The sequence below is a fragment of the Triturus cristatus genome, chromosome 4_1 (assembly GCF_964204655.1).
Source record: "Triturus cristatus chromosome 4_1, aTriCri1.1, whole genome shotgun sequence".
Classification (NCBI taxonomy): domain Eukaryota; kingdom Metazoa; phylum Chordata; class Amphibia; order Caudata; family Salamandridae; genus Triturus; species Triturus cristatus.
In genome coordinates, this window is record NC_140585.1 from 728,673,408 (window position 1) to 728,686,531 (window position 13,124).

Below are 13,124 nucleotides of genomic sequence, written 5' to 3' on the forward strand. Positions count from 1 at the left end.
GCAGTTTTTTTCCTTTAATACTTTAAATCGAAATGTTCTATACTAGCAAAAAGAGTGAGTTTAGGGTAACTGCTAACCGCCTGAAAAAGTTAGTGGAAATTTAATTCACCGTTTTTGAGTACTTTAAATTTCCTAAGAGAAAATGCAGGTTTAGAACCCTGTCACCCTAATAACATTTTCTAACATACAGCACACTTGTCGAAAAAGGTTTGGTTACACAGCTCACTGCTTCCCAAAAGGGCCTTTTCTCGGGAAGTAGCGTCACGCATTCTGCCTAGTCTGTTGAAATATGTATTTTGAAAATGCGCTGAGAATTGAACTTTTCTTTAAAGAATTTGTGTTTTGTAGGTGATTGTTGCCATTTCTGTTACATTCTTGATAAAATCTTGTCTCTCAATGTCAATAACAAGGTTGTCCTCAAAGGTTTTTCTTTTTTTCAGGAAACCCAGCGCTTACTGGCCGAGCCTGTTCCTGGAATAAAGGCAGAACCAGATGAATGCAATGCACGGTATTTTCATGTGGTCATTGCAGGTCCACAAGATTCCCCATTTGAAGGAGGGGCATTTAAGCTTGAATTATTCCTTCCAGAAGAATATCCTATGGCAGCCCCTAAAGTACGTTTCATGACCAAAATATATCACCCTAATGTAGACAAATTGGGAAGAATCTGTTTAGATATTTTAAAAGGTAAGTCTTGGCATTGCTTCCTTTCCTCCCAAACTATTCCCGTCTGTTTGTTGTGATTTTAAAAGCCAGGCTCTTTACAAATAAAATCTGTGTTAATCTTAAACTCAAATATCTGAACTAAGAAAGTAAGATTTTTGATGAACACCTGCCTATTTCATTAAATGTTTTTTTCTAGATAAATGGTCTCCTGCTCTGCAGATCCGCACAGTTCTGCTATCAATTCAGGCTTTGTTAAGTGCCCCCAATCCAGATGATCCATTAGCAAACGATGTAGCTGAGCAGTGGAAGACCTGTGAAGCCCAAGCCATAGAAACGGGTACTGTATGCGTTATGGCGTCAGAGCTTAGAACTTTAAAAAAAAAAAATATGTAACATGTTATTACTCACGATTCTTAATGAAATGTTTTCATCACTGTGCTTGATTGAGGTTTGTTGTAAACGTAAGTAGTCTAAAGAACTCCAAATTTAAGGTAATATCTGTCCCTTGTACAACGGTATTCGTTCCCTCCTAGTTTAAAATTGTAGGTTGCTGTTAAGGATAGATGCTCCCTGTTTGTTATCAAAATGTTTTGTTTAAACAGCATACGAAACATACAAGTGTTTATTGTGGTAGAGCATGCACCACGGATTTTACATTTATTTAACTCCACACACGGACTGCCTCGTGGTAGTATTTAGTCTGACAAACATATTGCCATGTTTTTTCATACATTCGTTTAGAAAGGAGCAGAGAAGGTAATTGGAAAGCAGCTGTTTAATTAAGATATACAGTTAAAAAGCTGGGCATTTTTAAAGTTTTTGGGGATATTTTGTGCTTTGCAGGCCTTTAATTGAAGCACTGCCCTTCATAAATGGAAAAAAATGTTTATCCATGCAGTGGCCTACCCTCGCCCAGCGGGGCTGAACATCACACAAATGCTTACTGCCGTCCCAAATTAGAACTAGGTATCGTTTTCAGAACGTTAGTCCTTTAGCAATAATGTTGCTCACTGCCATCCACATGTGCATATGTTGGATCACCTCTTCTTTGTAGTTGTCAGTTATTCTTTGTAACAACTGTAAAGATGATCCTGAATAAGGTTATCAGAAATGTGGCATATGTTTAATTCTCCCCCCCCCCCCCCCCCCCAAAAAAAAAACAAGAATGTGTTTATTCGGATGGCATTTGTTTAAATACCCACACTGCACCATGGGATCCTAAATCTAATGGGACCTAACCTCCACATTTTTACTCTAGTTTGAGCAAGACACCATTCTCAGCATTTGTGTCCGATTTGCAACAGAAGTAATTGCATCTACTTCTTGCCAAAATGCCATGCTAGAGCTGAGCAGTTCCGTGTTCCAGTGTTTAGTCATGAACCCAGATAAAAAGCCAAGCAGATTATCCTTCTGATGTGAAGGGGTGAGGTGGTGGGGAGAATGTGGGTTAAGGCAATAAAAGATGCCTGGTTTGAAAGAAATAATTTCACACTAGTGGAGGTCGGTCTTCAGTTTTATTGCATCCAGAATTTTTGGCATTTTTAGTGGAAAAATAAATTCACATTTACTGCTATCTAAACAAGTTTTTTTTGTGTACGATTATGGCACGTAGGATTTCCTACAAGGCAACCAGTTCTAGAAAATGTACAATTCAATTTCGGTTAAGAAGAATGTCAAATTTTTGCACACCAACTGATTTAGATAAACGTATCAAGTAGCATTGTTTATTAGAGATGTATCTCGAGGCAGGTTCACAGAAAAAGCTGCTACGCCATGCAGAGAATGGAAAGCATTTTTTAGCGGATTTAAAGATTTGACTTCCCACACTTATTGCTTAACTTAATGCCTATTTTAGTAGGTATGCTTTGATAGTTGTAAAATTGGTGTCCATGTCTTTTGACCTCTGTCTCTGATTGCAGAGCAGACTTGACACGATAAATACAAGATTTTAAAGGCATCTTTATTTCTCATTCACTTCTGTGTGAACAGAACTGCTGTAATTTATCAGCTTGCTAGAATAGGCGAGTAGGCCATAAAAATAGCCCCTCCTTGGTGAAATCTGACTCGCCATAGCGGGTGGGCGAGTAGATTTCTCGAGGCCTGCAACCGGTAGAGGTGCACTCCTCCTCACTCCCATTAATCTCAGTCCCATTGTGTTTGACAAGTCACTGAAAGTAGAGGTATAATAAAATAGTAATCCTTTACCTTGTGCTGCAGATGTAATCTGGAAAGGAAATCCCACAAGAGAGATCCTGGCTTAACCAAGCCATACTTCGGTCATTTCTTTGTCCAAAATTTAGAAAGTACTGTGTATTCGATTTTCCCAGCATTCTCTTGAGTTAACCCCTTCGACGCGCATGACGGAACGGTTCCGTCATTTACGTCGGTTGCGCTGTGCGCATGACGGAACCGTTCCGTCATGGCCCCGCCCGCGCACGGAACCTTCAGCGTGGCGCGGAAATCCGCGCCGCGCTGAAGGGGTTAAAGCATACCAGTACATTGTTTTGTTATTTATGCTGGTGGAGCTGTTTAGGAACCAGTACATGTAGAGACTGGAGGAATTGTTGACAGATATGGTACTATTGGTAGGGTAGACATTTATCCGTCATTGAGTCACTACCCTGAAGTGCTAAGACTTTAAAGTTTGGGTGGTATGGTAGATGACCACAAGGGAGTTGGTGGTGTCTCTTGCGATATTAATGACCTGACCCAACCTGTGTATCCACATCAACAGAGCACGGCTTCTTTGAGTCTTAGTTGCGTCCTCATTTAAGTTAGAACAACGAAAATATCTTCCAGTTTCAGGCGAAGCACATTTATTTTTTATTATGGTTCAGCGTGGACTCTATTTAACAAGATAAACAGCCTGTCTACCTGCTGCCCTCTATTTTTGCCTCCTCTAGTTGCTTGCTCTGTTTTGACTTTTCTGCTCATTGTTCTACCCTATTTTGCCTTTTTCTGCTTGCTTATTCCTTCTGTCGTTTCTCCTCCCCCTGCTGTTTCCCCTCCTCCTGCCATCCAGTTTCACCTTCCCCAGGACCTGCTTAATGGAGGCTGCAGCGCAACCCTATTGAGCAGGTCCTCATGCCAGCTGCCCCTGCAACAGTTTTCCTCTCCAGCTAGCCCACAGTCCACTACACTCTGTTGCCAGCCTACCTGCTGCCCTCCGTTTGTGCCTCCTCTTCTCCTTTTTCCTGCCTTTGGTTTTGCCTTTTCTGCTCATTTTTCTGCCCTCTGACATTTTCTGCTAGTTTTTCTGTCCTCTGTTTTGCTTTTTTCTGCTAGTTTCTTCCCTCTTTCCGCCATTTCCTCAAGACCTTGCTTTTCAATGGAGACCTCGCACCCCAGCGCCCTGATACCCCTAGGGGTGCCAGTGCCTTGCTCTATAAATTATGATTGATTGAGCAACCACTTAACATTTTGGCTGATTAGACAATTGGATGCCACTGTTAATGGCAATCATGTCTAAGACTGTTGTACAAATGTAATTTACCACAGTGGATTTTCGTGAAAATGTTAGAGCTAACACAGTTGGATTGTATTAGTCATCATATAAAGAGGACAATTACCACTCTATTGTATTCTTAGGAGTGGAAAAGGAGGGAAAAATATGAAGCCAAGATGTAATATAATTCCAGAGGAGATTGTAACATTTGAGAAAATGTCTTCATTGAGACAAACATTATTAACCTAGTTTTTCTGGAAGGATCTTTTTCTTGTAGTTAGTGAGCATTTTCCACTCCCTGTATTGGTGCGCACCACCTGGGTGCTGTCATTATGGATGCACTTCATCAATGGCCTAGGTTTCTCGGTCAATGTGTATTGAGAGAGGAACAGAGCTATGATTTCTGTTCTGAGCTACTGATTATTTTCATTCTCATCATTGGTTCCCGCTGGTTTGCTGTTTATATGGGGCAGTTACCATATTTTATATTTGTTGTACTGCTATTGTCACTGCTGCTTGTCCTCTACATTTGATACTTGATACCTCAATTTCCACTGATTCTACATGTTAAGCATCACAATGATCCGAGGACTTTTGTGTCCTATCTAATGTTTAATAAATTCAGGTGCTTTATTTGCTCATTTTGTTGTCTTGTCTTTCTTAGTTTACTGTACCAAAAAGCATTTTGGGCCCAACTACAATAAATTCTTCTGGGTGAGAACATCTGTGTGGCACCCTTGCATGCTGCCTTAAATCTGCACACATTTCCTGCATTTCTGGTGATCCTGTTCCACCTTTCCTTTTTCTGATAGAGAATGTTTCTGGCCCTTTTGAGCTTCGGTTAGGCAAGCTAGTTTAGCATCTTTGTCACTCTTGATGCACTTTCATTTACATGAAGGTGATCACATTCCACTCCTTTGTCAAGATCTGATATGCTCAAACTCCCTTGACCACTAACTTCTCTGATTGCTAGTTTCCAGAGAAGCAGACTGCTCCCAATTCCCCATCTTCTCCCGGGCCTCATGGCTCAAGTAGAGGGATAAGGGAAATGGGAAATAAGAGACTGCCTCAGGACTTCTTCCACATTGTCTTACTGCCTACTCTTGCTCTTTGTTCTTCTCTTGCTGTCTTTGTCTTCTCTATATTACTCTGTGGATGCTTGATTTCTAATGCTTTGCAGGAAATCTATAATATGTTATATTTTTACATGTTTATGGATTATCTGACATGACCTATTTGATTGTTAATACTACCGGCTAATTACTATTTCATATTTTCACCTAACTTTCTGTCCTAAAGATTAGCTACTCTTCTGTACTAGAAACGTAGAATAGTTGTTTTTGAAATCTTTATCAACTGACTGTAGTCTCCTAGAACAAAACCTTTACCTTACTGACTGTAATTTGTTACTATGACTGATCAGCTGGAATTCGTTTTGACAGGAAGCTCAATGATTTGAATAGATACACAAGTTTTAGGATTATCCGAATTATTCTTTCTCCGGTTCAGTAAGGTACTGTTCTCTTAAGCATGTTCACTAACATCCAATAGGTGTTACCGCTCTTTCAAATGTACGTCGCTCAAATCAACTTCAGGGAAAAACTCAATGAACCCAGTGGGCTCAAAGGATCAAGTCTAGACTGGTGGGTATAACCTGGCTCTGGAGAAGAAAATACAGAATAATACACATACTAGGAATCTAAACTAAGAATATAATACATCAAGGTGTGCATGCGCAAAACTCTGAACACTGCTCTTGCTCCAAGTCAGTTGTGCAGTTATTAATGTATGCTTCTCAATTTTTCAGTCAGAGCAGACTCTTATGAGAAGTCGTTTCAATTTGCCTTTTCTAGCTAGTGTGCCAATTTGCTCACCATATCGGATTGCCTCTGTCTTTATCCATTCACCTAGACATGTTTTTTGGGATTCAATTTTTACCATGTCTTGAGGCCAATATAATACAGGCTAATGAGTTCGAGACACCCTAAATTTTGATTAGGAAAGCCTTCTTCAACTTGCCTGCTATATTGGTTGTTAGTTTTGGAGTACAATTCTGACACCTTTTTAGGTCGAGCCTAGAGCAGCGCATGCGCTGTTCGCTCGACTTTTAGTAAGGGGGTTTTCAAAGTGCTACCAGAGGCTTTTGCTGGCCTCATGCTTGTGTGCATGTACGCGCGCAGCCGCCATCTGTCTTTTCTCCTTCACGGGTAATTAAGTGCATTGCAATCACTTTAACTTTCGGCGCCAGCGCGGCCAATACTTTTCGCGCTTTTTTTTTTTTTTTTGTTCTACAACCTTGTTATTTTTTGTAATTCTATATATACAGCCGATTGAATTAATCTGCAGCAAATAAACCACGTTTCCAGTCGGGTCATTAGGCAGACGATATTAGGTGCCAAATTACATAAACTGCTAGGGATTTGCTAATTTACCCAGAGGCGCTATATAACACTATCGAATATGATAGGGGTGCTTTATTTTTATCCATGTCTTTTAGTGGTCCCTAGTGCTGCTTTGCAGTTGAAAAAAAACAATCTTGTTCACACGCACCACGAGCCGCATCCTGATTTCGTTCACCATCCTCACTCAGGTGAGAGCTGTGCTCCCAGTTTTGAAGACATTGCTGTGTTTTCAGTCCATGCTTTAATTTAGTTTATCCGTGAGTTGGCACGTACTGCGGGCGCTATGTTTGGAGCTTCTGAGCTAAATCACGCAACTACTGAGTTAGTACATGCAATGTAAACGGCATGGTTTCTTAAAGAACCACTCCCAGCTCTGTTGCGTCTTCTTCTTCCCCCTGCCTGGCTTTTCCTTTGTTTAAACCCCCGGCTTGACACCTCCTTCCCTGGCTGCTCCCCACTCCGACATTGACTATTCTTAACACCCACTCCCCTCCCCGCTCCTACATGAGTGCCCAGCCCCTCACCATCACCTTTTGGTTAAAGGAAAAAAATGCCCTGGATCGGTGGATCCTAAGCAAAGTTGATGGCACCAGTGCTCACACTGAACTTTCTCTATTAAATTTTCAGTCTTCTAGTAAAGGTAGTACACAGTCCTGTCTCTGCTCTGTAACCTGCACTTTGACATAATCAGCTCAGACTGGAAGACATGCGTTGTGGGTGTATTCTGCACATATAGCGCTTTGAAATGAATTCATATGATTTATTTACGTTAAGTCGCGATTAAGGTCTATTTTAGTTCCTCTTTTCCCTTGTTCTGTGCCATAAATGCCGAGTTGAAAAAACATCACTTATGCCAGAAGCCGGCAAGCCCCGCCGTCCTGCATCTGCCTGTTTGTGCCATATAATGTGCTGCATATCACATGGCTTCGCTACACACTGAACGTGATCTGAGATATGCCTTTCTCCCATGCCTTGTTCATGTTTTATGATCCATTCCCAGTAAAAAAACAGTGGAGACTGTGGAAGCAGCAGCATCTCACCAGACCTGGCCATTGACCATTTGAGAGCCATTCTAGGTGGATTGGGAATTTTTTGTTGTTTTGTTTGAAAATCCCTCTGATCTGGCTATGACTGGTTTTGACCTGAGTCACTGGGACAGCTTGCAGTAGAAGTAAAACACCTTTGTATGTCCAGATTTGGTCTTGCAGGCATATTTGAAGCCTCATTTGCCCTTGTATTTCCTCTTATACTTGGCCAGCCACACTTGACAAACAAAGCACATATTGCCACTCGTTTTCCGCGTTTACATGCTCATTTTACATTGCCACATGAATCTATGTGGGCTATGTCTGTTTCATGATGTACAATTCTCTTCTACTAAGTAAGATAATGAAGGTATGAGTAGAGCCTAAGAATTCAAAAAGCAAAGCTAGAATATGAGATTTGATGCAGAGATGGCAACAGTGACAGCTTTTTGCATTTAGCATATCCGCCCAGGGATCTTTTGTGAGTTGTATATGCTTATAATAAAATCACCTTGGGTTTTTGGAACCTCCCTGTGATACAAATCTATTTACAGCTTGTATATTTGTTATAGCGGAACTCATAACAAACACTGCAATAACTGGGCAGATTGTTTTTTTGTGCATATTTTGTCTATTGCAATGTCTCTGCATCTGCGCGAGTGCTTCCACGTGTACACATTGACTTCCAGAGCCTTGGCTTTAGCTCAGTACAATCCTTGCAGTCATTATTCCTTTCACTCCTGGGTGTGGGGGGGGGGACAAGCACTGTTAATTTGAAATGCCCTCGCGGAGTGCAGAGTCCCACAGTAGAGCTTAGTTTATGGGTTTCAAATGTACGGCTTAATCGTGTTTCTTTCTCAGTGATGCATTCCTCAGTAAAGTTGTTTGTCATCTTATTTTTTTAGGCTTAACTTGTCCCTGGCACTGATTCTTCAGGCTGTTCAATACTCAAGTGACTCAGTCACACACAGAATGTTATAGTGCTGTTAACTTGCAAGGAGGAACTTGTCTTACTCTGTGTGCATTAAAAAGCCTTGGAATGTGTCCATAAATGTTTCTGTAGTCAAGCATGTATTACCAAATCAGACTGCATGACCCAGTGTGTTGTAATTGTATAGCTAATCAATCTCTGGTGACACAGCACCCAGGATAATGTGCTGCATGGCTACGCACTTATAAGGTCCCAAAAGCGAGACCTATTGGCTATGCCAATACTAGTTTCTTTTTTTAATAGGGTGTTTCAGTACTGTGGTCTTGGACCCATTACCTTATGACGCCTCCCACAAATTGCTGCAGCAGGGGTGTAAACTTTGACAACATTCCTTTAGGTTTATATTATGTCTCTTACCACCACCTCCCCCCCATCCCCCCCGCAATAAACTCACAAGTAATGACAAATGGAAATGTACTGCATTATGCTCTTAATCCTTGATGAGCACAACCAAACTTGGACCTGCATTTGGGTTCTATTATTTACTCATAACTTGTATGGCTTCACAACACTTGAACATTCTGCCGTCTCCTCATAATCTTTGTGTGGCACGCTACTGGATTTACAAATACTATTGGCTTTGTGGATTCATTTATGTATTTAAAGTTTAGATTGTTTCATTGCGTTCTTGTTCTGTGGTGCGTTTGTTGATTTGATGATAAAAAAATAACCAATTTTGATATATAATATAATGGTATACATGAACAAATATGGAAATGTTATGTCACTGACTTTAGATTGATTTTTGTCGCAAGACTATTTCTAATTTACTTCAAGGGAGCCCCATTACTAGATATTGTTGAGGCAAAGTTAGAAGTAATGTTGATGTTACTTGGAAAATACTATTGGTGGATATTTTCCTATTGGTGAGAAACATTTTCCCCTATGCTAGATTAATTATGTATTATATTAGAAAGTATTTCAGAATAGGGTACACACAATGGGATCTTGATCTCTCGGAACATGTGGAATGATGTGTGGGGTATTCCAAATTTTTTCTTCACTTGACTGGTGAGAGAGAATAGTTTTCAGAGCTATTGCATTTTTCTCTTTCCAAGACTAAGATTGAAGGAGTGCTTGAACACAGGAAGTAGGGATGAAGCCTAATTAAGCTATTGACTTTCTTGAAGGCTTTTTGCCTACCCTTGTGGTGATTTTGGGGACCAGGTTAACTGGCTGCTCATTTAGGGCCACAAGGAGAACGAATGATGTCATTGATTTGATTAAGAAGCTGTGAGATTTTAGGACTGGCTTAATGAATAGCTTTTCTCTGAATAAAGGAACAACTCTTTACAAGTTGTAATTAGTAGTAGTAGTTGTCTAGTAATTATTAGGTGTATCCAAGAAAAGCACAGCTCAACAACTTCCAGTGCTTAGTAGAGGACCTTTAAAGCATCCCATTTACATAATACAATCTGTAACAGAAATAATTTCACAGAAACAGGTAGATGACAAGGACAGAGATTACAGCAGATGGACACAATGTACAAGAAGGCTATATATAACACATTTTCCCCTGCAAAATCAAGAAATACACCAAGTCTTTAAGCTAATGTTGTTTTTATTGAGCTCTAAAGCAATTCATCTTTAAATATCTACAGTGGTGTTCTGACTCAAAAATATTTCACGTTTGAAGCCACCGAGTCATCCTAGTATCTGCCGCCTCATTGGTTTCTGTATCCTCAGAACAGCTCCGACATGTCAGTGCTGTTTCCAGGTATAGCATCAGACATGACCTTAACATCTACTATCACAAGAGTATAGAATTATTCCATTTCCATTTATCCGACAGAATCACTGTTGGCTACACATCTGACATTCCACACAACATCATCTCAACTCACAACACTGTGGAAAAGAACTTTAACAATTTTGATAAACTTTCCAAACCTAGGCAACCATTTTAGTACCCATCATCTGGTTTCCGAATTGTCATTACTTAAGTGCGACACATTCAGCTATCCTTGGTTTGCTCCACTATGATCTTTCCCTTTTTTTTTTTTTTTTTTTTTTTTTAACTACCATGGGAATAACATGCACACAGGTTCTTTTCCTTTCAGTAAATAAAATACTCCCTTCAGTTTTGCTGTGAAGACTAATTCTATACACCCACAAGTTAAAAACTCCTTACAGTCCATACCTTTGTATTATTCTCTTTAATGACTAATCATTCACCTTGCTTTTTGTACTGATCTAATGCTCTGGTGACATGTTTAACACAACAAGTCTTTATACACTTCCTTTATTCATAACACAGTTAGTTCAAAACCTTTCAGTGATGGGAGTTTCTGGATATCCTTCTATTGTAAAAATATCTACAAGAAATTCAGTCACAACTTATGCAGTTACTAGACTTAAAAATGTTACTACTCGCCGTTTGGAATGCCAGTCTACCAAAACTAAAGCAAACCTAGGGTCACATGGTAATCTATTAAAAGATCGAGAAATGTCACTTGCAATACTCGGACAAACAAATGTGGCTAATTAGCCAATAAGTGGTTCTGGCATTGTTTCGAACAATTTGTTACTGCACTCTTACACTTTGTATGGTTACTTATGCATCATTGGTGCCTGCATCAAGACCTTGCCACCAAAAAATGTCTAATATTTATGTGGAATGACTTGCACATAAAATGTCTTTCACAGACACATTCTAGAATGAACCTTTTAACACTTTGACGACACACATTTAATAAATGTAAAGAACCTCTACTTCACTCATATCCTGACTAAAAGATCTGACAAATGTAGACACATTATTGGGGTATATCTTAATGTGATGCCCCCTGTCCCCATTCAGAATTTGAATCTTTCCTCAACAGTTTCCTAAAGGAAAATTAATATAGTTATAAACAAAAAGCAAGCTATCCTTGGAGTCAGACAAATATTCCTGATGGTTTCCATCCATTAATTCTTTGGAACAATGCCCCCTCCAGAAGTTTTATGACCAAATGATAATCTTATTGTTGAAAAAGCTTACAATTTTCTTCAGACATCAAACCATGCTTTTGTACCTTTTACAAAGTTCTGCCATAAGTTTCTTGTGGTAACTTTTATATATTAAAACTACCATGAAATACTTTACAGAATGATGTACATCTCTAAAGATATGGTACATCGCCCTGGAAAAAGATAAAAGCTATTTAAGATAGTACTAATGGCATTCTCTTGAAATTAAATGTCAAAAATGTAGCAAAAGAGATGGAATCTTCCAATAAATCTATTGATCTACAGACCTAAGAACCTACTAACATGTTCAGTTTCATTCATATGAGAACGCATAATGTTACTTTCCTGCCATCTGTGGTTTTCCAGCATTTTGTTATCTAGTTGCTGGCTAATAAAAACATGAGTTGACGAAGCCAGTAGGTCTCTCCTTGGAGAACTCTTGGGAAATGGGGAAGCACATAAGCAGAAGGGGGTGAGGAAGAAAGAATGGCAATTAAAAAGTGGGCTGCGGGTAAGAAGCAAGAGCGGCACCGGAGGGACGATTACAAATATGAGCAAGAAGTAATATGAATTACACTAGAAAAAGCTGGAAAATACATGCACGTTCATAGAACACTTAAACAACAAGCATTTGCAATGTAATAGGGTCTCGCATTTATGCGAGTTTAAGCTATTGGCATTGTAAATGATAATGCCTTTTATTTATGTTTTAAAAACCAAAACATAAAAGGCTCAAACTTGCGTAAATGCAAGACCTATTGTATTGCAAATGCTCTACAGAACCGAAAGCATAAGGTCAGCAACGTGAGACATTAGAGCACGGTGTCCCTGAAGCGGGTGGCGCGCTCACTATTAAAGTTAAAAGGGAAAAAACAGCGAGCAGTGTCCCTGAAGCGGGCACAGCTCTCAACATGAAAGTAAAAAAATATATATATATTGTAACTCAGCGCGGTGTCCTGAAGTGGGCGCCGTGCTCAACATGAAAGTAAAAAAAATATATATATATATATATATATATATATATACACACACACACACACACACACACACGCATACACGTGTTACCATCCTTGTGGGGACTATGTGTGAATACCTGCCTTGTGGGGACTAACCTTTCCCAATGTTTTTAAAACACACTAATAACAGAAAAATGTTAAGAAAAAATTCATGAAACAGGATCCTGCTTCAAATTTGCAAATATATTGTTATTTAATCCTGCGCACAGCACCATCCTTGTGGGGACTTGAACACGTGCTACCATCCTTGTGGGGACCTAGTCCGTAACACTATTTGTGATTGAATACAGTCGAAGGCAGATGGCTAAATGTTTATTTTATGAACAAACTACACAAACAACATTATAATCTATTCATATATGTTATGTTAATGTGTCAGAAAATATCTTATTATGCTTAATGAAAAACACTTGAAGCTGTATGTGACCTATTTATTAGTGCTTAAAATCTTAGGAGATTCGGGAACTAACACATAGAAATTAACATATGGAACAAAGGAATATGGTCAAGTGGAACCCGGAGCTTCATTAGCTGCTTACATTTTTGCTAAAATAGATGTTTAAGTCCCCACAGAGATAGTGGGTGAAGATCATTGTGTTTAAGTCTCCATAGAAATAGTGTGTACATTCA

The 13,124-nt window shown here is 39.5% G+C and overlaps 1 protein-coding gene across 3 annotated transcripts in view; it reads left to right on the plus strand.

The window, feature by feature from the left end:
- The window catches only part of UBE2N (ubiquitin conjugating enzyme E2 N), a 102,505-nt gene that overhangs the window by 57,152 nt on the left and 32,229 nt on the right, over positions 1–13,124 (plus strand). For 2 of the 3 annotated variants that reach the window (XM_085653201.1, XM_085653200.1), the window contains exons 2-3: positions 441–687; positions 863–1,003. In XM_085653201.1, the coding sequence (XP_085509327.1) occupies positions 441–687; positions 863–1,003 (388 nt within the window). Of the gene's footprint in view, positions 1–440; positions 688–862; positions 1,004–6,608; positions 6,702–13,124 lie in introns of all 3 variants that reach the window. The other variant, XM_085653199.1, reaches the window with a different exon arrangement.